This window comes from Rhinoderma darwinii, chromosome 3 (genome assembly GCF_050947455.1).
Source record: "Rhinoderma darwinii isolate aRhiDar2 chromosome 3, aRhiDar2.hap1, whole genome shotgun sequence".
Classification (NCBI taxonomy): domain Eukaryota; kingdom Metazoa; phylum Chordata; class Amphibia; order Anura; family Rhinodermatidae; genus Rhinoderma; species Rhinoderma darwinii.
Genome location: NC_134689.1, coordinates 11,565,625 through 11,587,935, shown reverse-complemented (window position 1 = coordinate 11,587,935; position 22,311 = coordinate 11,565,625). Strand labels below are relative to the sequence as shown.

Genomic DNA, 22,311 nt, shown 5'->3' with positions numbered 1-22,311 from the left:
TCTCTACATGGGTCACAGATACGGGGTGAATGCTGCCCTACTCTTACCGCTAAAAAAACCGGAAAGCTGGCAACCCTATTATATATCAATATGGGATTCATTAAGATTTGTTACAAAAAATATCCTATAAAACAGAAGACGTGACGTCAGTGGACAGAGTCCATGGCTGTGTGAAGGGAAGCAGGGGATTTGGCGCACTGTAACAGAAAAAGAGAGCTCCGACTCCTATTATTAAATAGTATCAAATAAATCAGCGCAGGATTTTGGCGCTAGAAGTAAATGATAAGCGTGCGGTAATTCTTTATCTATTGATTCTGCTGACCAGATAATTAGAACCATAATAGAAATTAGTATATTCCGTATAATCCGTTTCTCTTTTTTTGTATCTTAATATCAAAGATCTAATCCCAGTAATTATAAATCCTGGATTTGTTCTCTTTCGTTAAGCTGTTAAAATTTGTATTCCTAGTTATATATTTTTTCCTCGGTAAGCCAACGAAATGTAAAAATGGCCATGTACTAGTTAGGCCCCATGTACACGACGTAAAAAAACTCTGTAATTGCGGACCACAATACGGTCCGCAATTACGGACCCGCCCGGTTCTATTGGCCGCGGACACCTTTCCATATCACTACGGATAGGTGTCCGTGCCGTAGAACCGTGCTGGGAATTATGGAGCATGTCCTACTTTTTGTTTTTTACAGGCCGTGCTCCCATACTTTGTATGGGAGCTCAGCACGAAAATGCGGCCGTCGGTGGCTGGTCGTGCCCGCAATCGCGGGCCAGGATTACGGGCATGGCTGTGTGCATGAGGCCTAAATCAGAAGTTAGAGCAGCAGCCAAAGTTTGGTCATGATGTTTCTTTTACTTACAGAGATATTGGCATTTTTGGGTTTTATAATGGTGGCCATTATGGAAGCATTAGGGAACAGGAAGTGCCGCCATATTGGTTGTCACCTTTGCATTAGCTTCTCGGTAACCAATGACCATCTTGTTAAATCAATAACAAAGGACAATTTTCGAAAATGGCCGCAGCACCAAAACAGAAAATAGAGCTTTGGCACTGTCTGTATCAATGCCTCACAGTTTTCAAGATCTCTGCTTGCTGCCATTTAATAGGAACCTTCATTATTTACTTAAAGGGGATCAGAATCTGTCCCAGACATGTGATGATCACACAGGTGCTTGGCTCCTTACTAGACACAGCCTGTTAACTTGTACTGTAACGAGCCATACACCTGTGCGTCCAGCACATAACAAGGACTTTACCTCCTAGAAGTTAACAATGGAGGTTGCTATTAAATAACAGCAAGCAGAGATCTTGAAAATAGTGAGGAATTGATGCAGAAAGTATAATGGAAAATTATAGGACATTCCATTATTCAAAGAATAAGCTTTATTTGCTGAAACTGTAATACACCTTTTTAAATGTAAATTTCAACCTAACGAGCTAAAGATTGTAGTTCTCACATTTGATTATTTCTGTGATATTTCTGTGTCATCATTTGGTGATTGTTTGTTTTTATCTTGTAATCTTCACACTGTATTATATCTAATGTAACAGTCCGTGCATAATAAAAAGACATTTACCTGTGTATTATTACTGCTTTGTCTTGTGTATTAGGATATAGTGGGGACCAGGGATATAGCTGTAGGGGGTGACGGGGTCGAATGGCCGCTCTGCCGCATAAGAAGATAACAGTGTTATAAATGGAACATGGATGCCGGTCTCTAGCCAAAATATAACATGGCTGCGTAAATCTAGGTAGTATATAACATGGCTGCGTGTATCTAGGTAGTGTATAACATGGCTGCCTGTTTCAATGTGATTTATAACATGGCAGCCTGTCTCTTATTTATATGTGCTGTTGTCATGCTGTCAACAAAGTTAATTTAAAAAAAAAAAAAAAAAAGAGAGCGAGGAGACAAGAATCTACTACATTTTACCTGTTAGATACCTGCCAGGGGTTTATATGATGCGTGTGCGTGTGCGTGTGCGTGTGCGTGTCATAACTGATGCCTGTGTACTATATATGCACTAAACACCACAGGATATAACAAAATGACTGCATGTTTCTGGATTGTACAGAAGAAGTTATCAGAACAACCTCTTCTCTGACATCACTTCCTTCTCTGCGGCTATTGGCTGAAGCTTCACGTCACAGACTTCCTGCTCTGCCTGCCCCCGGCATGCCCTTTGCACATAATACAGATAATACTGAGAGATCTCTCTTCCATTTAAGCTTTTTTTGCCTGCAATTTGACAAGAAATCAAAGGGAATTACATGAAAGGGAGCAGAGAGCTCTTAATAGTATTTGTACTATGTGCAGAGTGCCTGCAGGGGGCAGGCAGAGCAGGAAGTGTGTGAGGTGCAGCTCCAGCCAATACCTGCAGAGCAGGAAGTGTGTGAGGTGCAGCTCCAGCCAATACCTGCAGAGCAGGAAGTGTGTGAGGTGCAGCTCCAGCCAATACCTGCAGAGCAGGAAGCGTGTGAGGTGCAGCTCCAGCCAATACCTGAAGAGCAGGAAGTGTGTGAGGTGCAGCCCCATCCAATACATGCAGAGCAGGAAGTATGTGGAGTGCATCTCCAGCCAATACATTCAGAGCAGGAAGTGTGTGAGGTGCAGCCCCATCCAATACATGCAGAGCAGGAAGTATGTGGGGTGCATCTCCAGCCAATACATGCAGAGCAGGAAGTGTGTGAGGTGCAGCTTCAGCCAATACATGCAGAGCAGGAAGTGTGTGAGGTGAAGCTCCAGCCAATACATTCAGAGCAGGAAGTGTGTGAGGTGAAGCTCCAGCCAATATATGCAGAGCAGGAAGTGTGTGAGGTGCAGCTCCAGCCAATACATGCAGAGCAGGAAGTGTGTGAGGTGAAGCTCCCGCCAATACATTCAGAGCAGGAAGTGTGTGAGGTGCAGCTCCAGCCAATATATGCAGAGCAGGAAGTGTGTGAGTTGCAGCTCCAGCCAATACATGCAGAGCAGGAAGTGTGTGAGGTGAAGCTCCCACCAATACATTCAGAGCAGGAAGTGTGTGAGGTGCAGCTCCAGCCAATATATGCATAGCAGGAAGTGTGTGAGGTGCAGCTCCAGCCAATACATGCAGAGCAGGAAGTGTGTGAGGTGCAGCTCCAGCCAATACATTCAGAGCAGGAAGTGTGTGAGGTGCAGCTCCAGCCAATACATGCAGAGCAGGACGTGTGTGAGGTGCAGCTCCAGCCAATACCTGCAGAGCAGGAAGCGTGTGAGGTGCAGCTCCAGCCAATACATGCAGAGCAGGAAGTGTGTGAGGTGCAGCTCCAGCCAATACCTGCAGAGCAGGAAGCGTGTGAGGTGCAGCTCCAGCCAATACCTGAAGAGCAGGAAGTGTGTGAGGTGCAGCCCCATCCAATACATGCAGAGCAGGAAGTATGTGGGGTGCATCTCCAGCCAATACATGCAGAGCAGGAAGTGTGTGAGGTGCAGCTTCAGCCAATACATGCAGAGCAGGAAGTGTGTGAGGTGAAGCTCCAGCCAATACATTCAGAGCAGGAAGTGTGTGAGGTGAAGCTCCAGCCAATATATGCAGAGCAGGAAGTGTGTGAGGTGCAGCTCCAGCCAATACCTGCAGAGCAGGAAGCGTGTGAGGTGCAGCTCCAGCCAATACCTGAAGAGCAGGAAGTGTGTGAGGTGCAGCTCCAGCCAATACATGCAGAGCAGGAAGTGTGTGAGGTGCAGCTCCAGCCAATACCTGCAGAGCAGGTAGTGTGTGAGGTGCAGCCCCAGCCAATACATGCAGAGCAGGAAGTATGTGGGGTGCATCTCCAACCAATACATGCAGAGCAGGAAGTATGTGAGGTGCAGCTCCAGCCAATACATGCAGAGCAGGACATGTGTGAGGTGCAGCTCCAGCCAATACATGCAGAGCAGGAAGTGTGTGAGGTGAAGCTCCAGCCAATACATTCATAGCAGGAAGTGTGTGAGGTGCAGCTCCAGCCAATACCTGCAGAGCAGGAAGCGTGTGAGGTGCAGCTCCAGCCAATACATGCAGAGCAGGAAGTGTGTGAGGTGCAGCTCCAGCCAATACCTGGAGAGCAGGAAGCGTGTGAGGTGCAGCTCCAGCCAATACCTTAAGAGCAGGAAGTGTGTGAGGTGCAGCTCCAGCCAATACCTGCAGAGCAGGAAGCGTGTGAGGTGCAGCTTCAGCCAATACCTGAAGAGCAGGAAGTGTGTGAGGTACAGCTCCAGCCAATACCTGAAGAGCAGGTAGTGTGTGAGGTGCAGCCCCAGCCAATACATGCAGAGCAGGAAGTATGTGGGGTGCATCTCCAGCCAATACATGCAGAGCAGGAAGTATGTGAGGTGCAGCTCCAGCCAATACATGCAGAGCAGGACGTGTGTGAGGTGCAGCTCCAGCCAATACATGCAGAGCAGGAAGTGTGTGAGGTGAAGCTCCAGCCAATACATTTATAGCAGGAAGTATGTGAGGTGCAGCTCCAGCCAATACATTCATAGCAGGAAGTGTGTGAGGTGCAGCTCCAGCCAATACATGCAGAGCAGGAAGTGTGTGAGGTGAAGCTCCCACCAATACATTCAGAGCAGGAAGTGTGTGAGGTGCAGCTCCAGCCAATATATGCAGAGCAGGAAGTGTGTGAGGTGAAGCTCCAGCCAATACATTCAGAGCAGGAAGTGTGTGAGGTGCAGCTCCAGCCAATACATGAAGAGCAGGACGTGTGTGAGGTGCAGCTCCAGCCAATACCTGCAGAGCAGGAAGTGTGTGAGGTGCAGCTCCAGCCAATACATGCAGAGCAGGAAGTGTGTGAGGTGCAGCTCCAGCCAATACCTGCAGAGCAGGAAGCGTGTGAGGTGCAGCTCCAGCCAATACCTGAAGAGCAGGAAGTGTGTGAGGTGCAGCCCCATCCAATACATGCAGAGCAGGAAGTATGTGGAGTGCATCTCCAGCCAATACATGCAGAGCAGGAAGTGTGTGAGGTGCAGCCCCATCCAATACATGCAGAGCAGGAAGTATGTGGGGTGTATCTCCAGCCAATACATGCAGAGCAGGAAGTGTGTGAGGTGCAGCTTCAGCCAATATATGCAGAGCAGGAAGTGTGTGAGGTGAAGCTCCAGCCAATACATTCAGAGCAGGAAGTGTGTGAGGTGAAGCTCCAACCAATATATGCAGAGCAGGAAGTGTGTGAGGTGCAGCTCCAGCCAATACCTGCAGAGCAGGAAGCGTGTGAGGTGCAGCTCCAGCCAATACCTGAAGAGCAGGAAGTGTGTGAGGTGCAGCTCCAGCCAATACATGCAGAGCAGGAAGTGTGTGAGGTGCAGCTCCAGCCAATACCTTAAGAGCAGGTAGTGTGTGAGGTGCAGCTCCAGCCAATACATGCAGAGCAGGACGTGTGTGAGGTGCAGCTCCAGCCAATACATGTAGAGCAGGAAGTGTGTGAGGTGAAGCTCCAGCCAATACATTCATAGCAGGAAGTGTGTGAGGTGCAGCTCCAGCCAATACCTGCAGAGCAGGAAGCGTGTGAGGTGCAGCTCCAGCCAATACATGCAGAGCAGGAAGTGTGTGAGGTGCAGCTCCATCAATACCTGCAGAGCAGGAAGCGTGTGAGGTGCAGCTCCAGCCAATACCTGAAGAGCAGGAAGCGTGTGAGGTGCAGCTCCAGCCAATACCTGCAGAGCAGGAAGCGTGTGAGGTGCAGCTCCAGCCAATACCTGAAGAGCAGGAAGTGTGTGAGGTACAGCTCCAGCCAATATCTGAAGAGCAGGTAGTGTGTGAGGTGCAGCCCCAGCCAATACATGCAGAGCAGGAAGTATGTGGGGTGCATCTCCAGCCAATACATGCAGAGCAGGAAGTATGTGAGGTGCAGCTCCAGCCAATACATGCAGAGCAGGATGTGTGTGAGGTGCAGCTCCAGCCAATTCATGCAGAGCAGGAAGTGTGTGAGGTGAAGCTCCAGCCAATACATTCATAGCAGGAAGTATGTGAGGTGCAGCTCCAGCCAATACATTCATAGCAGGAAGTGTGTGAGGTGCAGCTCCAGCCAATACATGCAGAGCAGGACGTGTGTGAGGTGCAGCTCCAGCCAATACCTGCAGAGCAGGAAGTGTGTGAGGTGCAGCTCCAGCCAATACATGCAGAGCAGGAAGTGTGTGAGGTGCAGCTCCAGCCAATACCTGCAGAGCAGGAAGCGTGTGAGCTGCAGCTCCAGCCAATACCTGAAGAGCAGGAAGTGTGTGAGGTGAAGCTCCAGCCAATATATGCAGAGCAGGAAGTGTGTGAGGTGCAGCTCCAGCCAATACCTACAGAGCAGGAAGCGTGTGAGGTGCAGCTCCAGCCAATACCTGAAGACCAGGAAGTGTGTGAGGTGCAGCTCCAGCCAATACTTGCAGAGCAGGAAGTGTGTGAGGTGCAGCTCCAGCCAATACCTGAAGAGCAGGTAGTGTGTGAGGTGCAGCTCCAGCCAATACATGCAGAGCAGGACGTGTGTGAGATGCAGTTCCAGCCAATACATGCAGAGCAGGAAGTGTGTGAGGTGAAGCTCCAGCCAATACATTCATAGCAGGAAGTATGTGAGGTGCAGCTCCAGCCAATACATTCATAGCAGGAAGTGTGTGAGGTGCAGCTCCAGCCAATACATGCAGAGCAGGAAGTGTGTGAGGTGCAGCTCCAGCCAATACCTGAAGAGCAGGAAGTGTGTGAGGTGCAGCTCCCGCCAATACCTGCAGAGCAGGAAGTGATTTCAAAGAATTTGGAAACTTGCATTTTAGGGACCAGCATAAAATAATTTATGGCCCCGGTATATTACATGACTCTAGTAGTTCCATTTTACTGATTATAAAAACTTTAACAAGCTCATGATGCCCCCTAAAGACATAGAAAAGCTAAGATTCCAGTTTGGGGTGGTCTTCACTAAGCATGAGGAGGACTATAGGAGGCCATTGAGCACACCATCAACAGTGGGGGCTGCCCCACCATAGAGGATGTGGCATCACAGCATTTAATCTTAGGCTACATTCACACGAGCGTATCAGATTCACGCGGGTGAATCTTATTTTCAATTGAATAGATGCGTAAATCACGCACAGCACACGGATGTGCATCTGTGTGCTGTGCGTGATTTTCACGCACCCATTAACTTCAATGGGCGATAGGTGCGTGAAAACTCCTGCATGTGTGAACGGCCCCATTGAAATCAATGGGTCCGTGTGCTGCGCGTGATTTTCCTGCGCAGCACAGACGTTATTCACGTTCGTCTGAATGAGCCCTTATTCTGTGAGGTGAAAGACCGGTTGCGCTTGCCTACAAAAATAAAAGGGATGTTACATCTATGTGTAGATTATGGGAAACTGAATGAGTGCACCCATCAAACTGCAGACCCACTGCCCAGGCAGAGGTGTCCCCTAAAGCAACACTGGGGGGCAAGTTCTTCCCTACATTCAACTTGGATAACTGGTACCGGCAAGGACCTATCAAGGAAGCGACCACGAAAAGACATGATAGCACAGAACCCACAAAATAAACCACCTCAAAAGAAAACACAGACAATAGAATCATTGGATAATAAAGGCCACGATGTTTATTTTAAAATCCATAATACTTAAAATATATAAATAACCATAAATTGAAATCAATAAACCAATAAAAAAATCCAGCTTTTATAATAAAATACCAAGTCCGCCCAGCATTAGCTGGGTGACAAAATCCCTCTAACAAACATCGTGACGGAAGGGAAATTCGGACATAAGGGAGGGTGGGTGGGCAACGGTCCAAATGGCTCCAGATGACTGCTTGACCACGAAGAAACTCACTCCTTTATAGTACAGATTCCCGCCGTTTTGAAATTCCAATAACCAATCAGCTGTACGTAAGAGAAAACTGCCTGGAGATAGAATATTCTGGAAACTGCTCATGCCAACAGCACAGCTGACCTCGTCCAATCAGCTGTTCACCAGGAAACATCTGCCTGGAGATAGAAACAACTGGAACCCGCTCGTACCAACTTGTACAGCTTACATCGGGGACTTCCTATAAGGTAAGTACCATTTCACTACATCTGGAAAAAAGAGGGGAAGTGGGGGGGGGGGGGGAGAAAATACAACCACACAAAACCATACTACATAACAGACTTAAATACCAATAAAAACATATTTTTGGGGCTCGTGCGACCATGTGTCCCCCAAGCCAATGGCTCGGAGGGGCCCTTGTCATCCTCTCGGTAGAGCCATCCACAATGTGAAGCCTTCCATGAACTAAACAACCACTTTATTAGCACCCACGTTCTCAAACTCTTTGCTGACATTTGAAGTTGGGTGCAGTGGTGCTCAGCGTCAGGTTGGTGCGGTGCAAGGCCGAGCCTAGCCTGTGGCTGAGGGGAAAAAAACAACTACAGCTCATTCCATCTGGTGTTACTCGCCATTGTGTAGGCGGTGAGTACTTACAGGCAACTGCGCCAATCCAGACAATAATCCCCTGGCATACATCGGTTCTGACCTGTGTGAGGTGCAGGAGTTACACTACTTAAAGAGGCTCTGTCACCAGATTTTGCAACCCCTATCTCCTATTGCAGCAGATCGGCGCTGCAATGGAGATAAGAGTAACGTTTTTTTGTTTTTTTTAAAACGAGCATTTTTGGCCAAGTTATGACCGTTTTTATATTTATGCAAATGAGGCTTTCTAAAGTACAACTGGGCGTGTATTGTGTTAACGAAGAGAAATGGATGATGCTGATTCGTCAGCATCATACACTTCTCGTCAGAACGCCCAGCTAGTAAAAGAAGTAAAAACGCCCCGATGTACACACATAATACACGCCCAGTTGTACTTTAACTTTAAACACGCCCAGTTGTACTTTAGAAAGCCTCATTTGCATAAATATAAAAATGGTCATAACTTGGCCAAAAATGCTCGTTTAAAAAAACAAAAAACGTTACTCTTATCTACATTTCAGCGCCGATCTGCTGCAATAGGAGATAGGGGTTGCAAAATCTGGTGACAGAGCCTCTTTAAGTACTATATATCATGTTGATGTTCCTTTAAGTAAATGACTTACAGATTTTGGTCACTTTAAACAGCAGATTCGTTATAGATCATCTCAAAGATGCTTCTGGAAAAGGGGTGGAGCTACAGCCTGGGTTGTCTGGCCCCTCCCTGTCTCCAGTAAAGTCTAGTGCAGGATGAGGTAAACAGAGAGAGTTCTGTCAGGAGGAGCTGAGGGAGAGTTTGTGAGGTAAATATTAGTCGGACTTTACACCAAAGATGGTTTCCTTGATTAATGCCTTCCCACAAGGTTCTCCCATCCCTCAATCGTTCCTGCATTCTCACATTACACTGATCCCTAAACCGGGTAAGGATCACGCAGATTGCTCCAAATATAGACCCATAGCTCTTTTCTAAAAATGTTTTACTTGCTCCTTGAAAATAGACTCAATGTTTGGCTCCCATCTTTGATCCATAAAGACCAAGTGGGCTTTGTGCCCCTTAGACAAGAGGGAGACAACACAAGGAGGACCCTTGATATTATTGATTCTCTTCACAAGCAAGAGGAATCGGCGATCCGTCTTAGCCTGGATGCGGAGAAGGCGTTTGATCGCTTGGGATGGCCGTTTATGTTTGAAACTATGAGTTTGTATGGGATTTCGGGTCCTTTCTTGACGGCTCTGCATGGTCTTTATTCTAATCCAACGGCAGCAATTAGACTTCCGCACCCCACCTCCCCACTGTTCCAGATTTGGAATGGCACGCGTCGGGGCTGCCCATTATCACCTCTTCTATTTGTGCTCTGTATTGAACCCCTAGCAGCTCAAATACGACAATCCATAGATATAGCGGGGGTCAAAATACAAGATAAAGAGTTCAAGGTCTCGTTATTTGCGGATGACGTTCTTTTGACTATCACTAAACCCCATACCTCTCTACCTACCCTTACTAACGTTATCCATAGATATGGGAGGCTCTCCGGGTATAAAACTAACACCTCTAAAACTGAAGCGCTCCCTATTAATGTCCCACACCACATTCTATTGCTCCTCAAACAAAACTACACTTACAATTGGAAAGAGGTCCCCCTGACTTATTTAGGAGTCCAAATCACCCCCTCTTACACATCAGTTTACAAGACTAATTTCCCTCCTCTTTTTGTAGAATTGCGTAGACTTATGGCCAGGTGGGGCTCTCTCCCCATGTCCTTTTTTGGACGTATTGCAGAGGTCAAAATGACCCTGCTCCCTAAACTGTAGTATTTCTTCGAGACCCTACCAGTGGCAGTACCCATGGGGGCGTTGAGGGCATTGCAGTTTTCCATCCTCCGGTTCATATGGCACTCCGGCAGATTTAGAATCCCGAAATCTGTTTTATTGTCTAGTCGATCTGCAGGGGGGTTGTCTGTCCCTGTCGTTGTGAAGTATTACTGGGCGTCCCATCACCGTCGCATTCCCTGTTGGGTGTCCCTTAGTATGTGAAGAGTGCAAAAGACTCTTTCATTTGGCGTCAGATTGTCCGCCTTTGACTTCGGTTCTATATAATCCTACTATTCCCGGGGGTACTACTTCCCGAATGGTCAGATTGTGGACGGGGGCAGGGGTGTTCCACCTGGCCGATTTTGTTGATCCTCATACGTTAGATATTCCCCTGTTTTCATATTTCCAACAGCATCATAACATCCCCTCTTCTACATTTTTCCACTATCTTCAAATTAGGCATTACATGCAACAAACCTTCGGATCCACTCGGGTCACTAAACCTACAAGCTTTGAAAAACGTTGTCGCCATACTACCACTACTAAAGGGCGCATATCCGCTATTTACACAATACTTCTGTCTCCGGATAACTCCTCTCCACCTATGCATAGATATGTCAAAATGGGAGACCCTGTTGAATAAATCCATCCCTTTCTCGTTATGGCAGATCTGGTCACAAGCAGCTAAAACTTCCCTTTGTACAGCATATAAAGAAAATCAATATAAAATCCTTATGTTTTGGTATCATACCGCTGCCCTCTTGCATAGATTCAATCCGGGTATTTTGTCGGATTGTTGGCGATGTCGAGATCAGAGCGGTGACCTGTTCCATATCTTTTGGAGCTGCTCCCTGGTGCAACAGTTTTGGCTGGAGCTTAGGAATTTGGCGGTGTTACAGCAGGATATTCCTCTAGACCAGGGGTCTCAAACTCGGCCGGGTAAGTGGGCCGCATATAGAAAAAATGGGAAGTTGACGGGCCGCATTACTTTCAAATTTGATAAAATACCAAATTATTGTTAATCAATTAGTTATTTGAACTACTATAACACTATATTACTATAATAATAATAATACTACATTACTATAATAATAGCGCTAGGTTTAAAATTTGAGATATTTCTCCACGTGCTTATTTCAACAATCCAGCTTTCCAGTTTAAGTGTCGCTAAATGCAGATGCTGCCGCAGAGTCCTCCGCGGATGCTGCCTCAGAGCCCTCCGCGGATGCTGCCGCAGAGCCCTCCGCGGATGCTGCCGCAGAGCCCTCCGCGGATGCTGCCGCAGAGCCCTCCGCGGATGCTGCCGCAGACCCCTCCGCGGATGCTGCCGCAGTGCCCTCCGCGGATGCTGCCGCAGTGCCCTCCGCGGATGCTGCCGCAGTGCCCTCCGCGGATGCTGCCGCAGTGCCCTCCGCGGATGCTGCCGCTTCTGGCACTATGGGCAGCTATGTCAGGGAATTCCGCAGCGTCCCGGAGCAGAGCCTGTACTAGCGCTCTGCCCGGGACTCCGCTCTGGGGAAGACCCTGACACACTGTCCATATATGGGCAGCTATGTCAGGGAATTCCATCGAGTCCCGGAGCAGAGCCTGTACTAGCGCTCTGCTCGGGACTCCGGCTCTGGGGAAGCCCCAGACATCGCTGTTCATATGTGGAGAGCGATGTCAGGGAATTCCACAGAGTCCCGGAGCAGAGCCGATACTAGCGCTCTGCCCGGGACTCCACTCTGGGGAAGACCCTGACACACTGTCCATATATGGGCAGCTATGTCAGGGAATTCCGCAGCGTCCCGGAGCAGAGCCGATACGAGCGCTCTGCCCGGGACTCCGCTCTGGGGAAGACCCTGACACACTGTCCATATATGGGCAGCTATGTCAGGGAATTCCGCAGCGTCCCGGAGCAGAGCCGATACGAGCGCTCTGCCCGGGACTCCGCTCTGGGGAAGACCCTGACACACTGTCCATATATGGGCAGCTATGTCAGGGAATTCCATCGAGTCCCGGAGCAGAGCCTGTACTAGCGCTCTGCCCGGGACTCCGGCTCTGGGGAAGCCCCAGACATCGCTGTTCATATGTGGAACTTGAGCCTGTGAAAACTTGGCTTGGTGCAAGAAAACAAAATGTACATCAAAATTTATAAAATCATTATTAAATTTGTAAGTGTCCTAAATTGCTCAAAAATTGTACAGTTTGTATATGTGACATATTGCAGTTCAAAATACAGATAATTTTTTTATTAATTGACGCAATTCATATCAGTCTACTTTTACCACCTAAATAGAGTCCAACATGTGACAAAAAAAACAATGTCAGAATTAGGCCTCATGTACACGAGCGTGTTCAGTCCGTGATCTACGGTCCGCAGGTCGGCCGCATTTCCCGGACCGAACACAGTGCAGGGAGCCGGGCTCCTAGCATCGTCGTTATCTATGACGCTAGGTGTCACTGCCTCCCCGCGGAACTACTGTCCCGTACTGAAAACACGATTACAATACGGGACAGTTTTCCCGCAGCGAGGCAGTGACTCCTAGCATCATAGATAACGATGACGATAAGAGCCCAGCTCCCTGCTGTGTGCTCAGTCCGGGACATGCGGACCGTATATCCCGGACTGAACACGCTCGTGTGAATCCGGCCTTACTTGGCTATGCAAAACTATTAGTCCCTGTTCACACAGAGTTTTTTGCAAGCAGAAAATTTTGCCTGGAAAATCAGCTTCTGTTTTTTTTAAGTGGTTTTGCACCACACGCATTTTTTGATGCGATTTTTGCCGTGGTATTTTGCCGCTTTTTTTAGGCTTTTTTCCACAGACAGAGGGAATAACCGTGAGCGTTTTTTGCTGAAAAACACAACAAAAAACGTGCCAAAAATCGCTGAAAAAACCACGGCAAAAAACACGTTTATTTCCGTATCCCATTGATTTCAATGGGGTTTTTGAGGCGGAAAACGCCTCAAGATAGGGCATCTCACTTCTTTTTCCCGCGAGCGTTTTTTTTTGCTCGTGAAATCAATAGGAGGCAATTTTGGCCGCCATTTCCATGGCAAAAAAAACGTGTCATAAAAATAACTCTGTAAGGCCCTGTTCAAAGTCAGACATACCAGATTTGATAAATCTGACTTGCTCATTAAGGTGCAAACCGGCAGGTTTCTTAAACGGTTAAACTGCATGGTGAATGGTGTACGAATAAAAAACTTAAAAAAATAAAGAATCTAAGGAATTGTTGTTTTTCCATCCTGCTCCCAAAAAAATGTAAACGCAAAAAAACAATGTTGGTATTGCTGTTTTTTTCAATTCTTCCCCAGAAAGAGTTAATAAAGTAAATCAACAATTTTTATTTAACCAAAAATTGTGCCGTTGAAAAATACAACTCACCCTGCAAAATACAAGCACTCGTACAGCTATACCGAAGGGAAAATAAAAAACGTATGGCTCTTGGAGTACAAAGCTACAAAAAAAGAATGCCGGCCAAGATAGTTCTGGTCATTAAGGGGTTACGTAAATGGGTGTAACTACAACTTTGCTGTTTATCCAGCTGCTACACATTTAGTTTCAGTTCCCGCTTCCTCTGTCTGCCATGGCGTCTGCTGGTCTGAGAGAAGAGCTGCTCTGCTCCATCTGTTTATGTGTCTTTAATGACCCTGTAATGCTGAGATGTGGACACAACTTCTGCCGGGTCTGTATTGATCGTGTGCTGGATACACAGGACGAGTCTGGACTTTATTCCTGTCCTGAATGCAGAGAAGAGTTTCAGGAGCGGCCTGCACTGATGAGGAACATAAATCTACATAACGTAGCAGAACATTTCCTGCGTACTCAGCCAGATGAAGAGGAGATCAGCGGGATCTGCTGCACTTACTGTGTGGACTCTGCTGTACCTGCTGTTAAATCCTGTCTGATGTGTGAAGCTTCTCTGTGTGATAAACACCTGAGAGTTCACAGCAAGGCAGCAGAACACGTCTTATCTGAACCCAGCACTTCCATGGAGAATAGAAAATGTTCTGTCCATAAGGAACTATTAAAGTACTATTGTACCAAGGATGATATCTGTATCTGTGTGTCCTGCAGTTTGGCCGGAGAACATCGGGTACACCGGGTGGAGATGCTGGATGAGGCTTCTGAGAAGAAGAAGAAGAAACTGAGAAATGTTCTGCAGAAACTGATCACAAAGAGAAAGGAGACTGAGGAAAGAGTCCAGAGTCTGGAGGAGCGCTGGAGAAAAGATCAAGAAAAAGCAGCTGGAGAAGCCGAGAGAGTCACTGTCCTGTTTACAGACCTCAGGAGACGGCTGGACGACCTGGAGAAGAGGGTCCTGAGTGAGATCTCCAGGCAGGAGGAGGAACAGTCACTCTCACGCTCTGCTCTGATCCAGCAGCTGGAAATAAAGAAGGACGAGCTGTCCGGGAAGATGAGGGACATTGAGGAGCTGTGTAACATGACTGATCCACTGACTGTCCTACAGGGACCAGACACAGGTGACTTGTGTGATCCTGAGGAGGGGGGAGGGGATGAGGACACGGGGAGACGTGATAAACAGCTCCGTGATGTGGATGATCTGGATGTGGCTCTGATCTCAGACACATTACACACATTATGTGACATAATATCAGGTATAAGGAGCGGGATCTATGTGGCGGTTCCTGCAGACATATTACTGGATGTAAACACAGCTGCTAATAATCTCCATATATCAGACGACCTGAAAACTGCAACCAGGACAGAAGAGGAGCAGAATCGTCCAGAAACAGCAGAGAGATTCCAGTTTTATAGTCAGGTGATGAGCGGCAGGAGATTTTCCTCAGGGCGACATTACTGGGATGTGGAGGGCAGTAGATTAGGGGGGTGGAGGGTGGGGATGTGTTACCCCAGTATAGACAGGAGGGGGCGTCCGTCATTGATTGGAGATAATAACAAGTCCTGGATATTAGAGAGGTATGATAATCAGTATTTCGTGATACATGACAGTAAAGAGATCCGGTTACCTGACAAGATCTCGAGTGGTAGATTCAGGATATGTCTGGATTATGAGGCCGGGCAGCTGTCCTTTTATGAGCTGTGTGACCCCATCAGACACTTACACACCTTCACTGCCACCTTCACCGAGCCCCTTCATGCTGCATTACGGTTAGTTCAGCCATTTTTTCTACGTAATTATAAAGATACCTGGTTGAGAATCCTCAGATAAGGAATAACCTTTTTTTTTAAAGAAATTTGTCCAGAGACTGGTGACATCACTGAGAGGGGAATCTGATTGGCTGAATATTCAACAATAATGGTCAGGTGTTGTGTGGAGCTGTAATATGGAGGGTTTTCTAGGATTATTGCTGTTATTCATTTATTTGCTATGTACACCTTTTGAATGGATTTTTCCTTATATTAAATCAATATTTTTTGTGGACTCTTCTAATCGACTTTTCTAAGAAAAAACAAAAAAAAACAGGCTGCAAACAGGCTGGGTCCTTAACCCCTTAGCGCACCAGGATGCACCGGTACGTCCTGCATTGAAGTGCTTTAAGGCACAGGGACGTACCGGTGCGTCCTGGCTAAAAACTGTCACCCTGTCAAAGGACAAGGTGACAGAACTGTGCCGTCAACTGTTTATGACAGTTGACCGGCACAGTAAGACGGCAGGGGATCATTCACAGCGGTCTCCTGCCGGCGATCGCTGTGATTGGTCAGTCAAAGCCGACTGACCAATCACAGCTCCATGACGTAAGGTATGTGATGGCGCTGGCTCAGCTTGAGCCAGCGCTATCACCGCCGGTAATCAGATGTCCGGCACCCCTCTGCAACGGCCAGGACCGGAGCTAGGCTCCGATCCGGCTGATTAACCCCTTCGATGCATCGATCAACGTGATCGATGCATCGAAGTGTCTTGTAGCCTGTCGGCAACCGCGATGGTTGCCACGGGCGCGGGTGTCAGCTGTTTGTCACAGCTGACATCGTGCTCTAACGGCCAGGACCGGAGCTAGGCTCCGATCCGGCCGATTAACCCCTTAGATGCAGCTACCCCTTAGATCGCACGCTATGGTTGCTAATGACAACCATCGGCACACGCGGGTGTTCCGATGGTTGCTATGGCAACCGTAGCCTAACAATCGCTTCCTAGTACGGAAGCCTATTAGGCCCCGCCGGGAGGCGAAGCCTAATAGGCTTGCTGTCAGTGAATAGCTGACAGCTCTAATACACTGCACTATGTAGGTAGTGCAGTGTATTAGAATAGCGATCAGGGCTTCATGCCTTCAAGTTCCCTAGTGGGACACAAAAAAAAGGTAAAACAAGTTAATAAAAATGTTGTAAAAAAGTAAAAAAAAATAAGTTGCAAAAAACACTAACAGCCTTTTTTCCTGGATTAGGAAAGAATTTGATCCAGCGCTGCAGGTATGTGATTTAAAAAGGATCTCGGTCCCACTTTTATTTGTATCAAAAATTTAAAATTCGATATCAGGTGCATTCAGGCATCCGAGGCTTGCAAAAGTCCAAGTGGGTGTGTTTAAAAGTAAAAGTCCAAGTGGGCGTGTATTATGTGCGTACATCGGGGCGTTTTTAATACTTTTACTAGCTGGGCGTTCTGATGAGCAGTATCATCCACTTCTCTTCAGAACGCCCAGCTTCTGCCAGATCACGCTGTGACGTCACTCACAGGTCCTGCATCGTGTCGGACACATCGGCACCAGAGGCTTCAGTTGATTCTGCAGCAGCCTCGGCGTTAGCAGGTAAGTCAATGTAGCTACTTACCTGCAAACGCTGATGCTGCTGCAGAATCAACTGTAGCCTCTGGTGCCGGTGTCCTCGCTCGTCTGACACGATGCAGGACCTGTGAGTGACGTCACAGCGTGATCTCTCGAGAACACGGCTGTGTCTGCACTGCCTTGCGTTCTGAAGAGAAGTGGATGATACTTCTCATCAGAACGCCCAGCTAGTAAAAGTATTAAAAACGCCCCGATGTACGCACATAATACACGCCCACTTGGACTTTTACTTTTAAACACGCCCACTTGGACTTTTGCAAGCCTCATTTGCATAAATACAAAAATGGTCATAACTTGGCCAAAAATGCTCGTTTTTAAAAAATAAAAACGTTACTGTAATCTACATTGCAGCGCCTATCTGCTGCAATAGCAGATAGGGGTTGCAAAATCTGGTGACAGAGCCTCTTTAACATCTCCCATATGTCTACTTTATATTTGCATCGTTTTTTTTTCACGTACTTTTATTTTTCTAGGACGTTACGAGGCTTAGAACTTTAGCAGCAATTTCTCATATTTTCAAGAAAATTTCAAAATTCTATTTTTTTAGGGACCAGTTCAGTTCTGAAGTGGCTTTGAGGGCCTTATATATTAGAAAGTCCCCATAAATCACCCCATTTTGAAAACTGCACCCCTCAAGGTATTCAAAACCACATTCAGAAAGTATTTTAACCCTTTAGGCGTTTCACAGGAATTAAGGCAAAGTAGAGGTGAAATTTACAAATTTCATTTTTTTTGCCGAAATTCATTTGTAATAAAAAAAAATCTGTAACACAGAAGGTTTTACCAGAGAAACGCAACTCAATATTTATTGCCCAGATTATGCAGATTTTAGAAATATCCAACATGTGGCCCTAGTGTCCTAATGGACTGAAACACAGGAGCGCCTAGTGGATTTTGGGGCCTCCTTTTTTTAGGAATATATTTTAGGCACCATGTCTGGTTTGAGGAGGTCTTGTGGTACCTAAACAGTCAAAACCCCCAAAACGTGACCCCATTTTGGAAACTACACCCCTCAAGGCATTTTTCTAGGGGTATAGTGAGCATTTTGACCCCACAGTTTTTTTGCAGAATTTAGTGGAATTAGTCTGTGAAGAAGAAAATCACCTATTTTTCTGTGGAAACATAGAATTTTTTCATTTTTACAAGGAATAAAGGAGAAAAAGCCGCCCAACATTTGTAAAGCAATTTCTCCCGATTACGGCAATACCCCATATGTGGTCTTAAACTGATGTTTGGACCGACAGCAAGGCTCAGGAGGGAGGGAGCGCCTTTTGGATTTTGGAGCGCTGGATTGGTTTTCAGTGCCATGTCGGGTTTGCAACGCCCCGGAGGGACCAAAACAGTGGAAACCCCCCAAAAGTCACCCTATTTTGGAATCTACACCCCTCAAGGAATTTTTCTAGGGGTATAGTGAGCATTTTGGCCCCTCAGGATCTTTTTTAGAGCTAAGGTGACCAAAAAACAGCAATTTTGGCGCTTTAAATTCTTTCTTTATTACAGCGTTCACCGTGCGCAATAAATTACATTTTAATTTATTCTGCCGGTCGGTACGATTACGCCGATACCATATGTTAATAGTTTTTATTATGTTTTGCAGCGTTTGCACAATAAAATGACGTTTCTATAAAATAATTTATTTTCTGGGACACGCTATTCTGAGCCGTAACTTTTTTATTTTTTCGTCAAAAAAGCTGTGGGAGGTCTTGTTTTTTGCGGGACGGGTTGTAGTTTTTATTGGTACCATTTTGGGGTAAATGCGACTTTTTGATCACTTTTTATTCTATATCTTGGGAGGGGTGGTGACCAAAAAATAGCGATGCTGACAGTTTTCCGTTTATTTGGTTTGCTGCGTTCACCGTGCGGAAAAATTAACATTATAGTTTCATAGTTTGGGCCGTTACGAACACGGCGATACCAAATATGTGTACTTTTTTTCATTTTTTCCCTATAATAAATGACTTATTATAGGAAAACAAAACCTTTTATTTTTACACTTTTATAAAACATTTTTATTAACTTTTTTTTACTTTTTACACTTTATATTTTTGACCTGCAGCTCTGATCGGTGCTAGAATACATTACACTACCTAGGTAGTGTAATGTATTCCAACTGTCAGTGTGACGTCACAGTCACTCTGACAGTTGGTCTACGAGGATCAGCAGAGGCTGATCCTCATAGGCTTCCATACATGGCAGACCTGGGGGCCGTTGTCTGGCCCCCGGGTGCCATCACAAGCATCAGAAGCCCCCACGATTGCATGGGGGCTGCTGATGCGCTACAAACCCGCTACATGCGGAGATCGCAATCGAGCCCCGCATGTAACGGGTTAATTGCCGAAATCAGCGGCGATGAGCCGCTGATCGGCAACACTGGAGAGTGTCAGCTGTCGGGGCCTGCTGATCTCCAAGTTCCCGATGCACACTGTCGCCGACAGTGTGCATCGGGAACGGCACAGTGACTTTCTGTCACTCTGACAGGAAGCCTATCAGGACCAGCCGTAGGTTGGTCCTGATGGGCTTCCGTCCATGGCAGACCCGGAAGCCATTGTTTGGCTTCCGTTTGCCATACTAACTATCGGCAGACCCCGCGATTTCGGACGGGGGTCTGCCGATATGCTAGAAACCCCTAAAATTTGGCGATTGCACCCGATCGCCGAATTTAAGGGGTTAATTCGCCAAAATCGGCGGCAAAGGACCGCTGGCCGGCAAGAGGGGAGTGTCAGCTGTCGGCGACAGCTGACCTCCCGGTTCCCGGTGCACACTGTCGCCGACAGTGTGCACCGGGAAAAACTCAGTAACTATACATCCTCGTGCGGGAAGTAATCTCCCGCAACGACGAACAGTTACGTCCTGGTGCGGGTAGGGGTTAAAGGACCAGTGTCACGAAAAAAATATTTTTTAGATCAATTTGATTTTAGTGTTTTATTAAAAAAAAAAAATTATTTATTTGTGTTTGTGTTTTACTTTTTTTTATTTTTTCACTTTTTCTTCCCTATGGGGGCTGCCATTTTTTTTTCCATCTCTGTATGTGTCGATTAACGACACATACAGACATGGAATACGGCACATACAGTCCCATAGTGAATGCGAACGGGGCCCGTTCCATCCACTATGCTGTACGCCTTCTGTGTGGGCCCGAAGTCGCGGCCGGACAGTAAGATTACTACTTCCGGTCGCGGCTTCCGGACTTGTGCACTTGGAGCGGAGGTAGCAGACGGAGCGGACGGACCGGAGGGAGAGGCGGCGGCAGGAGCAGGTAAGTTAGGTCTGTGTATGTTCGTGTTTTACTGTGTGTTTACTACTGTATGTTAACCTACTACACTGTGTGTTAGCTCAAAAAATGGCGACACACAATGTAGGAGGTTTGACCGTTCAATCCCCTCCTTTCTCCTGGCACTAGCCAGGATAAAGGAGGGGGGATTCTGAGAGCTCACTAGAGCGAGTGAGTTTTCTCAAATTTTGCAGCATAAAGCAATGTGGTTGCTTTACCACATGCCAATGCTGCAATTTTGGGAATTGCTCCATCTAGTGACCAGCACTGGGAAATATTATAAATTAGATTCAAATTTATAATATTTCCTGACTCGTGAAAAAAATTAAAAAAATTAGAACAATGTTTAATAACCTATACACTAATTGTTTAACTAAAAAAAAAAAAAAATTTTTTCTAGCGACACATTCCCTTTAAGTAGTGTCCCTCAAGATACTAATTAGGAACTGATAATGTTTTAGGACATTTTGCACTTTGAGGTACTGTCACTTTAAATAATAAATACACGTTTGCAGTGCAGTGTTTTGCAGCCTATGCAGGAGTGTTTTTTTCCTAGAAGCTTCCAGAAGGTGGGAGGAGCTTAGCTTATATATAGGGCCCTGACCCAGACAGTCAGTCAGTTATCAGTTCAGTGGGGTTGCTCCTGGGTCCGGCCATCATAGGATCCAGAGACAGGCGGCCTACAACCCCAGGCTATAGAGAAGCTCGCAGAAAGAAAAAGACAGAGAGCAGCCTTGAAAGAAGGAACTCTAATGAGAGAAGCCGGGAGTAACAAGAAGCCATTATTTGGACTTCGGACAACGCCACCATATATGTTGATGAGTCTCATCCTCCATATTATTAGCCCTGACTACCCCTTAGAGGCAGAACCAGCACAGGCCAGGAGCCATTATAGAGAAAGCAGAGAATTGCTATAACCCTAGAATTGTCGATGGAGGTATCAGAAGAGGAGCAGCGAGAGCGGATCGCCCACTCCTGCATCGGGCGACGTATTGTATTGAAAGGACTGAGTTTATTGCAAGAATTTCTGCCTCCATTTCATGTGGAAGATTGTAACCGCCATTTTGGAAACAAAGTGTAGCTAAATATTCGACAAACTTCTGACATGTCATAGTGACATGTCAGAAGTTTGTATTGGTGGGGGTCTGATCACTGAGACCCCCACCAATCGCTAGAACGAAGCAGCTGAAGTGCTCGTGTTAGCGCTCATCTGCTTCGTTTCTGTTTGGCTTATTCCGGAAAGCCGAGGTATCGGAGTACGGGCTCATAGACTTTCTATTGAGTCCATACACCGATGCATTTATTTCCGGAAAAAGCAGAACTGACACGAAGCAGCTGAGCGCTCACACGACGGCTTCAGCTACTTCATTCTAGAGATTGGTGGGGGTCTCAGTGCTCGGACCCCCACCAATCCAAACATCTGACATGTCAGAGGTTTGTCGAACGTGTAGCTACACTTTAAGGAGGAAGCTCGCCTGTTCAGCTACCACCACAGCCTCCTGTCTTTAATTGCGCCAAACACCAAGGGGACCCCAAACACCCTCAGGACAAGAGCAGACACAGCGGGGGTGACAGTAATGTCATCATCATTTGTGCGGCCCCCTCATCACCAGCTGTGAGCACAGCCCCTGAGAGAGTGGTGAGGCCTGTTAGCCACTGCGATCCACCGTGCCTTTCTCCTCCAAAACTCGGGTCTCCCGCTCACACGCTACAAATGTAGTAGAGGAAGTGGAAATTCCAGTTCTACAAGTAGCGCTGGGACAAGTACAGTCATAAACCATTCCCTACACAGGCAGCGAGTCAAAGAAGCTCTGAAATGCCGACCTAGCAGGAGTGGACTCCCCTTACATAACGGGGGCGAGCTGTCAGTGTGGCAGAGTGAATGGGGTGTTGTACTGCAAAGCGTCAATGCCCAGGAAACAACGCAATGTGGAGGTGACCACCTGAGGTGGCGCTTCCACAGGAGAATTTCATGAGTTTCTAATTACGTTTTTTTTGCCAAAGAAAACCTCGTCCCTGGTTTTGAAGTCTCTGGATGTTGGACTATTTCACCTTAATAAGG

At 46.8% G+C, this 22,311-nt stretch overlaps 1 protein-coding gene across 1 annotated transcript; it reads left to right on the top strand.

The window, feature by feature from the left end:
* The first annotated feature begins 13,785 nt into the window (after positions 1 to 13,785).
* On the top strand, positions 13,786 to 15,573 carry LOC142748713 (E3 ubiquitin/ISG15 ligase TRIM25-like). The gene has a single exon (XM_075855899.1). It carries the CDS (start codon positions 13,804 to 13,806, stop codon positions 15,409 to 15,411), a length of 1,608 nt encoding a protein of 535 aa, XP_075712014.1. The 5' UTR covers positions 13,786 to 13,803; the 3' UTR covers positions 15,412 to 15,573.
* Positions 15,574 to 22,311: the final 6,738 nt, after the last annotated feature.

Bases quoted from the DNA above. Each gene is read 5' to 3' on its own strand.
- LOC142748713 (XM_075855899.1), top strand. From the start codon at position 13,804: ATGGCGTCTGCTGGTCTGAGAGAAGAGCTGCTCTGCTCCATCTGTTTA.